The 14,405-nt window shown below is 40.9% G+C and overlaps 1 protein-coding gene across 1 annotated transcript in view; it reads right to left on the reverse strand.

Moving 5' to 3' along the window:
- LOC147678447 (extracellular calcium-sensing receptor-like) overlaps positions 1-14,405 on the reverse strand; it is a 43,522-nt gene that overhangs the window by 17,986 nt on the left and 11,131 nt on the right. Inside the window, exons 2-5 of the mRNA XM_086945633.1 lie at positions 10,477-10,768; positions 8,717-9,562; positions 8,167-8,394; positions 7,737-7,860 (exon numbers count right to left, since the gene is read on the reverse strand). Coding sequence (XP_086801759.1) covers positions 7,737-7,860; positions 8,167-8,394; positions 8,717-9,562; positions 10,477-10,768 — 1,490 coding nt within the window. The remainder of the gene's footprint in view (positions 1-7,736; positions 7,861-8,166; positions 8,395-8,716; positions 9,563-10,476; positions 10,769-14,405) is intronic.

Below are 14,405 nucleotides of genomic sequence, written 5' to 3' on the forward strand. Positions count from 1 at the left end.
GTGGAGAGGTAAAGTTCACGATGTTCACTCTAGCCAGTGCAACAGTAGAGAAAGTGTTGAATTAAGGAGATGTAAAATTTACTATTCCAATTCCAATGCCTTTAACGTCAGTGAAAAGGTTGGATTATGGAGGGGTACAATTTACTATTTCTACTCCAGTCAGTGGAATAGTAGAGAAAGTGTTCGATTGCAGAGGGGTAGAATCTACTATTCCCTCTACAGTCAGTGCAACATTAGAAATAAACACATTCTCTTCAACACAATAAAATAATTGTAAAAATAAAGTAAACAAATAAAAATAGAAATATGCAAAGAATAATACAAATATATTTTACATTAAAAGTTTAATAAAATAAGTGCACATGTTAAATGCATATCATATATAGCTACAAATATATATTATTATATTAATATTGTATTATTATGATAAGTATTATAATTAAAATAAAAAAATCATTAAAATAAACATTTTTATTTAAAATTATTTATTAACACAAAAATATTTATTACATCATTTTATTTTAGTTACTTCCCAGCCAATACCCCGACATAACTCACAAAAATGTACCTAAAACGTAACTTAAAAAACGAATTATTTTCACTATTAACAAAAATTATAGCTTATAATTAATTTACATTCCACATTATACCTCCACAGAAAACACATCCCCACCCTAAAATAAAAAAATAAAAAAATAATTAACATAATGAATTCTCAATAAAGAAATGAATATTAATGCACTAATTAATAACTATATATAATTATGTTACTGCCCACCCTGTACCCATATAAATCCCACTACCTGCGCCTAAAATGTAAATTAAAAAAATGAATAGTACAATTAACATAATTAACTACCAATTGAATAAATATTAATTAAAAACTGATTGATAATTTCTTATAAATAAATTACTTCCCATCCCTATAAATCCACAACCCACTGAGATACTAAAAATCTCCAAATATAATTGAATTACATTTCATAACTACTAAAAATGTAACAACTACATTAGAACACATAAACAATAATTAAACAAAAAAAATCACATCATATACATTTAAAGTACATATACGAAAATACATCACAATATTTGAAAAACACAATTATAACCAACATTGGGCCCTGTTTCGATGGCAGGCGAAAAGCCATCCGACAGCTTGTTGGAGCCTTTCTGCCTGACACCGATGGTTTCCCTCTGACCACCGAATTACAGCACCGGCAGACAGAGGGAAACCAGCAGGGGCAGAAGCCATCATATTCCAATGAAGCAGCCGGGATTATAATGGCACTTTCTCACAGCCTTTCCATGTCGGCTTTTCCAACATGGAAAGGCTGTCGGAAAGTGGCTTTGTGGAGCACCTAGCAGGGCACCCGTCCTTCCGCGTCCTCTGCCATGAGACCTGGGGGACACTTATAGTGCGCTCCTAAACATCCCTGCACCTTGCGGCAAACAACATGAGCTGCATGCCACATGGTGCAGGGATGTTAAAAACATCAATTTTACAATGGCAGCTTTGTCTGAAGGGCCTTTTTTTTCCATCCGCTGACAAGCTGCCATTGTAAAAAGGATGTTTCTGACGCCCATAGGGCCTAATTGCCAACCTATGGTCAGGTGATTGCAGTCCGCTATGGTGTGGGGCAGACATAAGTCCAAACCAAAATCGTAATGATGATCTATATTTTCGTAAACCAAATTAACCCCTTGCACGCTGATGACGGAACCGCTCCGTCATCAGCTGCGGGTGCGCTGTGCTGATGACGGAGCGGTTCCGTCATGGCTCGCTCGCCGCTCATGCGCGGCGCGAATTTCGCGCCTGCGCTGAACGTTCTATTGAGCGGGGCGGGCCATGACGGAACCGCTCCGTCATCAGCACAGCTCAACTGAGGCTGGTGACGGAGCGGCTCCGTCACCAGCATGCGGCTGCCGCGCGGCCGCCCCGCCCCCTTAGCGCTGCGGCGAAATAGCCGCCGCAGCGAAGGGGTTAAGTATTTTGATATTTTAAAAATCAATATCACTTCCCTTAAAATTGATATTCTTGACAATGATATTCTTGCAGAGGATATTTCCTTATCATGATATTTTAGAGATGATATTTGGTATAACAATATTTTCAATATTCTGCCTGAATACCACTCACAACAACATAGAGAATCCAGGCCCACAAGAAAGCATGAATGTCTTCCTCGAGGTCAGAGATAAACTCTGTAGTACACCTGCTCTAGTAATGCCAAATTGTAAAAAATACTATATTTATTTTCTTAGTAAAGAGAAGGTTGGACACTTTCTTGCTGGATACAAAAATATGGTAAAGTAAAGTGGCCTCTGCTGCATTTCATCGTGCTTTTCCTGACAGTTCAATGTCAGTAGCAGATGTTTGTCTTGCAATTGTGAGGGAATTGTAAAGGAATACACACTTAATGTGTTAGTTTGTTATTTCGTTGAGATTTTGCTGACACGACCTCAGCACCTTTTAAACAGTCACCTGGCAAAATAGTAGCAAGCAATATTGGCAGCGAACAACATCTTTAGCGGACCGTTAAATATTTTAAACCCTGCAACACTGCTGACGATTCCAAACATAGATGAAGATTATGAGAATTGGGACTACCACTGTATTGATGTGACTAAATTGTGTAGCAAACCAATGTTACACATATCAGAAACTCCCTTTGAACTGTCTGATTTGACTTTGTTTGAAGAACGGTTCTTGTTTGAGGGATCATCATGGAACATTGAGAGCAGCATAAACATTTTGGTCTGTGGCTGAAATTGTAATGTAATTTCCGTAATGTAACCTCAGCACAAGTAGCGGCATTGATTGACAAGACCATGCTCTCTAGCCAATGAATCAAGTGTAATAATTTACACAGACAGACAGTATGGCTTTGGTGTGGTCCATGATAATGGGCAGTTATGGTCACAAAGGGATTTTATTTTCTGGTCCCTATATCAAAAATGGTACGTATATTTTGAACTAGTTTGAGCTTTGCAGCAACCTCAAGAAAGATGAGATGTAAAGTTTGTTGTTCATAAAGGCCCACAATGGTGATGATGAAATGCTGATGATGTTGGAAAGTGCTGTGCTCTTGAAGATGAAATGATCAATTTAAAAGAAAAGGAACACTGCAAATATGAAAATTATGAACCCAGTATCCACAGAATTTTTTTTAGCTTAGACAGCTTCAGGAAGACGAAGCAGAATCTAAAAGAAAGAAACAGGAAAAAACTGGTTGCAAAAAGGATTTCAATGATGTCTGAGTAAATATTAATAGTAAATATGTTCTTTCTAACTTGAGGAATGGGCAGTAAGAACCATGACCCAACAATTGTAAGTCAAGACACTATGAAGATGAACTGGAAAACAAATATTGGTAATATCCTCATTACGAACAAATCATAGCTGAATGTTCATGTCAGTGTTGCATTGTTTGTCAAAAAATCAATGCAGGAGAGAAAATAAAGGTGACCCCGAGTCACATAGTGAAATCTAAAGGACCATTTATGGGAATTCATTGTGATTATATCAAGATGCCCTTCATAATGCCTTAGGTTCATTTTAGTTATGATGTGCTTCTTATCAAATGGTAGAAACCCTATTCTACTAGGAGATGTGACAGCATTGCAGTGCTACTGAGATTAATCCCTAGATTAATTATGCTCCCTTCTATTGAGACAAACAACTCTTTTTGAAAATGATTTTCTAACGCTATTGTGCACAGCTTTATAAATTGAAAAGACGTTTCATTGCAGTTACAGAGAATCATCAGCAGTGGTTTCGATAATTGCCAGAATTCTAAAATTGAAACTTGCCAAGTTGTGTTTCTCAACATTTTTAAAATGGCCAGATATACTTCCACTGGTTCAAATGGCATTAGAAGTACTCCAGATAGAAAGATTGGCCTTTCTCCACATGAGATGCTCATTGGGAGTTCTCTGGGAATCCCTTATATGTAAATGTAAATGTAAAATGTAAATGTACATGTATTTATATAGCGCAAATCACCCACCGTGGTAGGTATCTAAGCGCTTGCTTAGGGAACCCGTCCTGGTATTACCCTGTGAGATACCCCGGCGGGGTATCCACAAGGTGAAAGCCAGGCATCCCGCCGCGAGGGGCCGTTGTGGAGAATAAGCAAGCTATTGCCCAGAGTCGCAGAGTGTGAACCCGTGAGTCAAGTAGGCACCGGAGCGAGAATTATCAAGTCCGTGGAATTATTGAGCCCAAGCCCCGTCGAGGCGGGGAATTGAACCCTGGTCCAGGGGCGATCTCAGCTTCCGGGTCTGCCGCCTCTAACCCCTGAGCCACACTCAGCTGTCAATAAGTTATGACATTGTGTTCAATCACTGAAAAGGTCTGGCTGCAGTTGTGAGATCTGTATCTCATCATGTGAATTTGATAAAAACCTCTGGCAAATGTAGTCCAACACCATACGATCCAGTCTTGTGACCCGGTGCTGGTTAAGTAGCATGCAGCCAAAGTGGAAAGCCCCTCACCATGTGATCCTTATGACTAACACTGCTGTGAAATGTACTTTTCTACAACAGTTTAACAATGCAGCTCACACAAAGAGAGAGTGACGACTGCAAATGGAGAAGTGCCAACAACAACTACTGATTAAGAGTGTCAAGGTTGAGTTCACTGCATGGATCCAGAGCGGGGTGAAGAAGAAGACAATCAAAATTAAAATCAAGGATAAGACGAAGTGTATTATGCTCAAGAAGAACCAGAAACAGAACAGGAGAAAGAGACCCCAGTTTGTGACAAAATTGACGCTCAAAATTCAAGTATCATGAACCTCTTGAGGAAAATGCTTTACAGTAAGATACATTACTGGTGCAGATATCAGCACAAACCAAGTTCCGAAAAGGTAATTTCAGCAGTAGTCACAAGCAAATCTCAAAATGAGAATGTGTATTGAGGAGGCAGGTTAACTGAACCTGTGAGTAGAAAAAAAAGACTACATCCAAAAATTAACGTTAGTAACAATCACAGCAGAGACAAAGACAATTGAAGTAGACGATAATGAGTGTGAATATATGAAATACCTACAGCTAAGAGATCAGTAGGAGTGACAAATAAATAGCATGTATCTCATAATGGTCTTAGCTGGCAAAGTAAATAATGAATTGGATGTGGAAATGTATGATTTGACAAACTGCTGGCAGTTTATTGTCATAGAAAATTCACCTTTAACTTAAAAAAAAAGAGTTTTTGATGATTTTTTTAACTATAATTATTGAAATGAGCACACAAGAATATCATAGATAGAGTTTGTTTTGTATTGTACCTTTAGTATTCTTAAGTGTCCAGTCGAAGATAGTAGGGTTTCTTCAAACTCTAGACTAAATCCATAAACTGAACCTTAGAAGTAATTGAAATTGAATTCCTGATTTTGTACATTTGAAATTAGATTGTAGTCTTATCTGTGCTTTACTTAGTAGACATATGGCAAACAGCAAGAAAAGATGCTGCACAATTTTGAGTATAATTTTATTGACAATGAAAATAATATTAGTTGTCCTATTATTACATATGATATGTTCAGTTGGATATGTTTCATCACCACATGTTGAAATCATTTCCCACTGCACATGAGAAATTAGCAAAATAAAAGTTAACACATAAAAATACGTCTAACGATAATTTTAGGGCGAACCTATATTCAAATTAGTTGGCTACCTATACTCATATAGTGGAAATAAAGAACTATAATGTATGTACTTGTTAAATCTGACAGCCAAAGGGTGGTCCTTCCCCCAACGTTTTGCCTTCCTACTCCATTTTTCCCACCTTGGTTTTGCTGGTATTAGGACTCTGCACACTTTCCGTCTGCTAACCAGTGATGAAGTGATTGTACTCTCGCCCCTAAACATGGTAATAGTTGCTGTGCTGCTGAAGGACTGCACCGGTAAACCTCTGGGTAGCTGCGCGCTGTATAAATGTAAATAAATAATAATAATAATAATAATAATTCTGTTGGACTGAACTCCTGCTTTGTTGTGCTGAACTGCTGTTTCTACCCTCTTGCCTGGTTGAGAAGGACTGGACCTGAACCCAGAATACAGGTTGACTTCAAGGTCTAGTTGGCTGACCTCCCGATCTGTGCCTTTAGGACATAACAGGATTCCAACATACTTGTATCTGCACCTGAACTCTGCCATCTGTGAGTCCTGGACCTTTGGAAGCGGGTTTGAGGGGGTTACCAATGGAATTGATACATCTTCTCTACTGAGTGATGCATTCCCAAGCAGAACCAATGCACCTCCTCGGGTGAGCAGTGTAACCGTGAGCAGCACCAATGCAGCACTGCATGGATTGGACCTGTCGCAAAAGAATTGCATTGCCGCAGCCTCCTGCATCATGGGACAGATGCATCGTTTTCGAACCGCTGCTAGATGCTTTTCCCCGACGCAAGCTCCATGCATTCCATGTCAATGGAAGCTTCAACGGTGATAACGAAACTCCCCCTCGCGGCTTTACCGCTCATTGGAATGGACGCATCACCTTGGCTGTGCCTCGGATCCTTAATACTAGCCTTTGCATCGCAAGCCCTGTTGCCAGAAACCTCAGCATTACTGCATCTGGACTTGGAACGGCAGCCTCATGGCTTCGCAACTAGGCATAAATGTAGTTTGTTCAGAAAGCCTTACTGGATCACTGTAGCCACTGGGTCATTGGAGCCAGGCCACACTCCATTGCTGTCGACCTGAACTTGCGACTGTGTCCCAGTCCGACCTGACCAGAAACCCCAATAGCGCTTTGTGCTTTTTGGTGCTATTTTTCATAATAAACTTTAAAATTAAATAATTCAATAGCTTTCATTTTCCTAATCAGATTTGGCATTGTTTTACTTACTAAACTTATATTTATTTTTCCGGACTGATGTGGAATCATTTAGTGTGGTGTGTTTGCTGTTTTACTGTTTGAAGTGATGTGCAATTACTTTACACTCTGCCTCTAAGTTAAGCCTGACTGCTCTGTACTAAACTACAACAGAGTCAGCACAGGTTATTTTAGGGTTTGCTTGCCTCTTACCCTGAATAAGATTGTGGTTGCTGGTTTACCAGGGCTCATATCTTACTTATTGCTGATTTAAGTCACAGAGGGGGTAACATGTTTACAAGTGCCCCTGAACTATTCCCTTTCTTATAATGCTTTTATTATTTTTGTATTATGGGTGTGAGCTCTTTGTTCCATATCTTGAGGACTTCAATGCTTCATTAGAACCCTGACACTTGCACCCATTTTCTCTTTTACTCTTTGTAGCAGTAGGTCATGATATACTGTGTCATAGGCGGCTGAGCAATATGAAGGCTGACATCTTCTCCTCTTCCAAGGAGAGCAGGAGCTCTTGCTTGGTGCTAGTTCAGATGGATTCAATAACTGAATCCAGATTGAACGTTTCTAACTAAGAGTTTAACGAGATCCCAATGACCAATTGATATTTCTCTGAATTTAGAAAGCATATCTTTGAAATAAAAAACACGTCTTTGTCTAAGAAGCCAACAGGGTCTCAGAGATATTTGAGGTATGAAAGTAGTCTAATTTATTCTCAAAATGTGAATAATGCTTGATGGGAATGTGAGTAAATATTTAGCACCCAAAAAAATAAAGTTTCTGGCAGCTTAGAATGACACTGAGAACATACCAAATTGTGGCAAAAAGTTGATATAATTTTATTGTACCAATGTTAATGTCCTGAGATCATACAGCTAATATTTAAAATATTTACCTGTTTCATTAGAAATTTCTCCTTCAGAACAAAGAACACAATCATAGCAGCAGAAGGGTTGTCCTTTCCGAGGAGCTTTTCTGTAACCAGGGGTACAGCTCTCACTGCAAACGGAACGAGGCACCTGGAAAGGGCACACAAGGGAGAACATTTCATGAACGTATGTTTTCATCTCCCTTAGCAACATGGTTCATAGTTGTGGAAGATTCATTTGCGGTTGTCTATTGAATTGTAGTTGCAGAAATCCAAATAAGGGAACTTACAAACTCAATGGAGAATATCAATTAGCATCAAGGTTACACAAAGATTGTTTCATTAAATTATTATAGAAAGCTGGGAAAGGGATCAACACCAGAGTCTCAAGCTTTCTTTAGTCTAGAACAAGACTCCATAGTTATGCTCTTTTTATGGTCTACTTCTCAGTCATTACCTTGTTATCCGCTAGGTTCCATTGTATAGCACTACTATTGATAGACAGCTGTTTCCCTTGGGATTCTCTGGAGTCAAAGGCTCCAACCTTGATAAAGAGGATCTCTCCATTTGTTTGCAGTTGCCAGTTGACAATGTCATACACAGCTGGTGGGTTGCCGTTGCTGTCAAAAAAAATCTTCTCTCCCTCCTTGTTTTTAAAGTACACGTTCTTCATGTAATGTAAAACCTGCAGAAGAAAAGAACAGTAGTACTAGATCACCGAGTTGATGCGCATGTGTCTGAAGTGTCCAATTGCACGTAAAAGGGAGTGTTAAACTATGTCCAAATTAAATTTCAGACACTGAGACAACAACACTGCTTTTCCCAAATCACATAGTGTGTATGCAAATTGATAGAAGTGAACCAACAGTAAATTACTGAGTTATGGAGGATGTGGTAGGAATGCATGTGTGTCTGATAAATGCTTTATACAATTACCAGAAGTACTTGGAAATCATTGCAGTAATGCCAAAATCAGCATGGAAATCTTTGATTTATTTGGTGCTCACCTGCCATGGTCTGATGTTTGTGATGTCCCCACAGGTTTTACTGATGAATGGTCCCTGCCCAGGCAAGCAAGACCACATTTCATGTAACGCATGTGCAACTACATAAACTGCATTGTATACGCTATAGCTAATTCTTGGGTCATATTCATCAGTATTCTGACTTTTGAAATGATGAAGTTTTTCTGATCCAGTGCACATGCTTGTAGATTCATTAAGTTCCAGATGGTCTAGGGTCAGGCTGTTATTAGTGGTGGGCCATTGGCAACCAAAGGCCTGCTCCCAAAAGGGTTTTACAAATGTGTCACCTGTAGATGTAGAAGGATGAAGTCCAAGCAGGAACTCTTTAAACCCAGGCATAGTTCCCTCCTTAACAGTAAACCCAATTGTGCCCCTCAACATTTGTTGAAGTTCCTTTTTGTTTGAGATACTGGGTGACGTTGACCAGGCCTCAGTAGCAATCCAAACTTTACCGGTGACATTTTGTCTTGAGAGCTCTTCCATAACTGGAAGTAGAAAATGTCCGGGGGAGAGGACTATAATGATGCTGGCCAAGGAACTCTTGACCTCATCAAGGTTGAAACTCATTTTCATGGTCAGAGGGATGATGGGGAAGGCTTTGTGGAAAGCAATGCAGACTCCAAACCTAAGGAGCTCATCCTTCAAGAGCTGGGATCCCAGTGTTCCATAGTCATCGTCGCTTGATACTATACCCACCCATGTCCAGCCAAAGCGCACCACCAACTGGGCCAGTCCAAGGACCTGGGCAATATCACTGGGAATGGTTCGGAAGAAGGAAGGGAACTGAATTTTGTCACTTAGCAGAGGACTTGATGAAAGGTAACTCACCTAAGAGAGAAGAGTACTTTTGGTGAGATGAAAAATATATTATTTACACAAAAAAGTGCATCTCTGAAGATGTCTTACCCCACCTCAACAAGGCAACATGGGACATTATCACAATACTGTGCTTCCTATCTTCTGGGGCTAATACTTTACCATCTTAAGAGTAGCATGACCTCAAATGTAATCCCCCAGAGCATTATAAAAGAAGAAAATGCAGTATGCAAATCAATCCCCCATTCCCCATAAGGAGGTTCCTCTCTAGGATACTCCAGGTGCCAGAGAAACACCACTAAGTAAATGATGACCCTAGCCTCAGTAAACAAATAGTCTACATCAGTACACTTTATTGTGACTTTGGGAAAATCAACAAAGAACAGGAAATGAAATGGAAATGCTAATTTCTCCACTTCTCACCTCCTAGAAATTGCATTCTTTGTTTTCATGGCCCATCACACATTTTCAAAAATAAGACACTGCCTTCATCAAATCTATCTGACCCTTCCACAGTAGAAACGTTCTACTCTGAATTACTACTACTGAAATTCAGCAGTCGTCATAATATCAAAGAAAGTGGGGAGATCACTTGATCTCATGATCCAGCCTAAAATCACAGGGATTCTTTTGATTGTAATGTAGGCAGATTATTGGAAGAATCTAAAAAGTCATGGCATGATTGTGTGTGAAGTATTGTCATTTTGAAGGAAGGTAGAACCAGTCCTGTTCATCTACTGCAATTGTTTACTCCAATTTCTGGCTATCGTTCAAAACTGTAATCTGAGCACATTTCGTCAGATGTTTGTAAAATAGGATATTTTGTCATCGCCATACTGGTAAAGATATTAAGACCATAATTAGATGAAAGACTGTTTACAATTCTTTAAAGACATTCAACACAGTCCAATTACAACATATAATACCTGAGGATAGCGGTAAAGCCCCAGAAGTCTGGCTAAAGACAATGATGCAGTGGAACGTGATTCCCCAATGATGCCTGTCAGGAGTGATGGTTTGTCACACTGGTAGTTCAGAATTGGCTTCTTCTTCCCTGTCAACATCTGTACGGTGCCCTGCAGAGCTCTCACTAGTGACTGACATGTGTCATAGATGAGGAAACCCAGGGTGATGTTGGGGAGAAGCCACTGTTCTTGGTTTATTTCGTTGACAGCGAACACCAGGGCAAGGACCCAACCATAGGCCCGGACACTAAATCTGAGTCGAACAGAAAGATAACATGTCTCAGAAAACAATTATATTATAATTAATTAATGGTACTATTAATTAAAACAATCAACCACAGACTGATAGGGAGGGTATTACATCCAAACCAAATAGGCACATCAGATGGGCCTTGTGAGCCTAATCCAACATCAGCAGTTTTGTGACTTGTGCATAATGAAAGGTTTAAAATTTACATTATGATATATATTGAACACAATTGAAGTAATCTTTGTTCCTTCTGGTACATTTAGTTTAGATTGATTAAACGATAAAGTATGTAACTGTATTTTTTTAAGCTAATGGAAACCCTTACCTGCAGTTTCTGTGTAGTCAGTACCGGGGGACTCAAGCCCCCAAGAGTCTCGACAGTGCTCAGAAGTGCAAAACATAATCACTGGGCTCCCGCAGTGTGGGAACCCTTTTCCTGCTGTTTCTGTGTGGCCAGTACTATGGGATTCCAGCCCCCAAGAGCTATTTTGCCAGGAAGGCGCGGACGTGTCCCAACAGCGCCCAGAGGAGCATAACATCATCACTGAGCTCCCACAATGCGGGACGCACGCGGGCGTGCCTGGGCCAAGGGCGGGCCCAACTGTGCTCATCAAAGCCCAGAAGAGGCTAGGCTGGGCCTACCCTCTTTGTTTGAAAATGAGGGACATTGCTTGCAAATAACCCTTCTACTCTGACCAGGTGGTTGCTTTTGTGTGTGTTTTTTCTACCCTTTTAGTAATACCTTCCGGGTATTATGACATAGTGACATCCCACCATACAATTTGATCTATATTATGGGCAAGCGAAAGTCTGTGGAAGGGGCTCCATGGGCTCTAAAAGGGAAAAAATGAATAAAGACGATGTACTCACTCAAATTGACTCACATCTGACCAAATGTACTGATATTCTCGCTAACCCTAGGTTACCCAATCTAAATATGACACCCCACTCTACCTTCCACCTAAGAGAATCCATAAATGTTTGAAAATCCAATTCTGAGAACTTATGTGCCTGCGCAAGAGGGGAATGATGGTTCGCCAAAACATGCTAATTACACTAGCTCACCTACAACGTGCAAGCCCAGAATGGTAGAATGCAGCAACAGGTATTCTGTTCTTGCTGACATTGAGTCTGTACCGGAGAGTCATGGTCCGCTAGGTAGAGAATGTATTAGCAGTGAGAACCTGGCTATGCTGCAGAGTTTGATGGAAGTCCCCTGCATCCGAAGAGCAACCTCCGGCGGCAGATCATTCTCCCACCTCGATGCCAAGATCTGGAACACCCTCCCCAATCACCTACGGCAGACTCAAGACCTGCTGTCCTCAAGAAGACTCCTCAAGACCTGGCTTTTTGAGCAGTAGCAGCACCTCCTACCCCCAGCGTCTTGAGACCCTCACGAGTGAGTAGTGCGCCTTACAAATGCTTTGATTGATTGATTGATTGATTGATTAAAGAGTAAAAAAAACAAGTTAAAGTTCTTCTTGATATTTTTGGAAACTGTGCTGGAAGGTATACCAACAACTACCGGTGCAATTATGGGAGAGAGGGGGTGGGTGTGAAAAGTGTTAAGGCTTATCCTTCTACTGACCCCCTATATCAAGATTGTCCCCCTTTAGCCACAGGTGTTCCGCCCCATCCAGTCCCACACAAAAAATTGCATGGTATGGAAAATATTAATGTACGGCTTCCCTCAAGGAAGCTGTATGGGGAGAGATTCCCAGGGGAAAAGGGGGCAGTAAGCAAGAAGCAGAGGAGGGGGCAACAGGGGACTCACGCACCCCCCTTGGCTTGTCCATGGCCACAAATCAATGGAGGGCCATTGGGAGGTTGTGATCGGGGGGTTGTATATTTAACCCATGTTCCAAAGCTGCCAGTTGGGTCAAGGGAAGATAAAGAGTCCTTGCTAAACAAAGTTATCTATTGGTTTCGCAAAACCAGATGCTGCTATTCAATATTCAGGAGCGATATTTCAAATGTGGAAAGGTTTGCAACTCTCGAAGGAACACAAAGTCTAATCCTGTTCTCTTTTGTGAGCCATGACATAGTGGAGGGACTTTTGGGCGGTAGAAGCATGAGCAATTTCAAGTGCACACACTGTCGTCCAGCTTAAATTTGGTACCCCAATTGACCTTCTGAGACCTCAGTGTGTGCTGACAGACAGGGGACTGGGTGTAGAAACTAGAGCTGTTAGTGGAAAACAACAGTGACTGAATCACAGGTTCCCTGGCATTGTGGGTGTATGTGAAAATATGGGGTGGATAATCTGTTGTCTATTACCCTACCAGAAGGGGAACTTTCGAGTAACTTAGAGTCCGGTTCTGGGCAGCCTTGTAACTGCCTACTTATACAAGGAGGAATAATAAAAGTATTTAATAATATGTTAAATGTCAGTATCTCAGAAGTTATCTCTATCCTACACAAGGCAGAATCAATCCTGGAGCATGGGGTGAGGATTGCGTCATGGAATGCAGCTGGCTTGGCTAAACTCTTGAAACATAAACGGTAAGGAGGGTCAAGGGGAAATATTTAACGACCTGTCTGCTCGAACCCCTATTCACAATACATATTACAAAAAAGAGCAGATCAGGTCAAAGAATGGTGTGTAGCCATGACGGAGGCTGTGTCTCAAAAGGGTGTGTGTGTGTAAAGATGTTACTATGTGACAGAGACTAGAGCAATGGCTAGGACATGTCCCATCAGGGGTCCCGTGGGGGGTATTAGGATGTGCCCGCCACAGTGGTGGGCACATCCTGCATTTTTAGCATTGTGGCGGTCGGTGCTCTCTGCACCGCCCGCCACAATGCAAAAAATGAATTTCAGCATTTGCATTTACAAAGCGGCAGGGCAATCCGCCCGACATCCTAATGGGACCCCTGGTGTCTCTAACCACTCTATAGAAATGGGTACACATCCTTTTGTATTGAAGCAACTAAGAGTACAAAGGGAAGGCCCTCAGGGGGATTGGGTATCTGAATCATGACTGTGTTATGTTGCACCATTATCACTATGCCCTGCAGCTCAAGGATATTTTAGCCCTTAGACTTCTGTTGCCCTCTGGTTTGTCTGTACAATTAATTAATGTCTATAACAGAGTACAGGGTAGAAATAATGAAACATGAGACTTTCTTTTGATGGCACAAGTTCTCAGTACAACTTTCGAGCCAATTGCGGCAGCCCCTCACAATCTAACGACCGACTTGGACAACCAATGGGGAATACGCCATTTAGGATTGCCCAAAGTATGATGGACACCAAAAGCTGGACAGCTGCTGGCTTTAACTCTTGAGTACAATCTTAGAGCCACTAATGGCAGGTGTACCTCAGACCGCCAGGGCAAAGCTACTTTTAATAGACCAGGTGGGTGCAGTAGAATTGACTACTTCCTAGTCCAAGTTGAGTTATGGCCTGCCACAATGGACATGAAAGTGATCGATCAACAAGATAGTGATCCCAACATCCTTAGTTTATCATTGAGTTTCAAAAAGACACCACACCTTGGAAACAGGGGTTACTGTGACATTGGGGAACTCCAGCCTATGAACAATTAGAGATCTATTAAATGGAACTGGGTAGCTTAAAATCCTGTGGTATTAAATATATCAAGGGAATTGCTAAGGCTTATTATCATCACCTATCCACA

Source organism: Lissotriton vulgaris, chromosome 12, assembly GCF_964263255.1.
Source record: "Lissotriton vulgaris chromosome 12, aLisVul1.2, whole genome shotgun sequence".
NCBI classification, from domain to species: Eukaryota; Metazoa; Chordata; class Amphibia; order Caudata; family Salamandridae; genus Lissotriton; species Lissotriton vulgaris.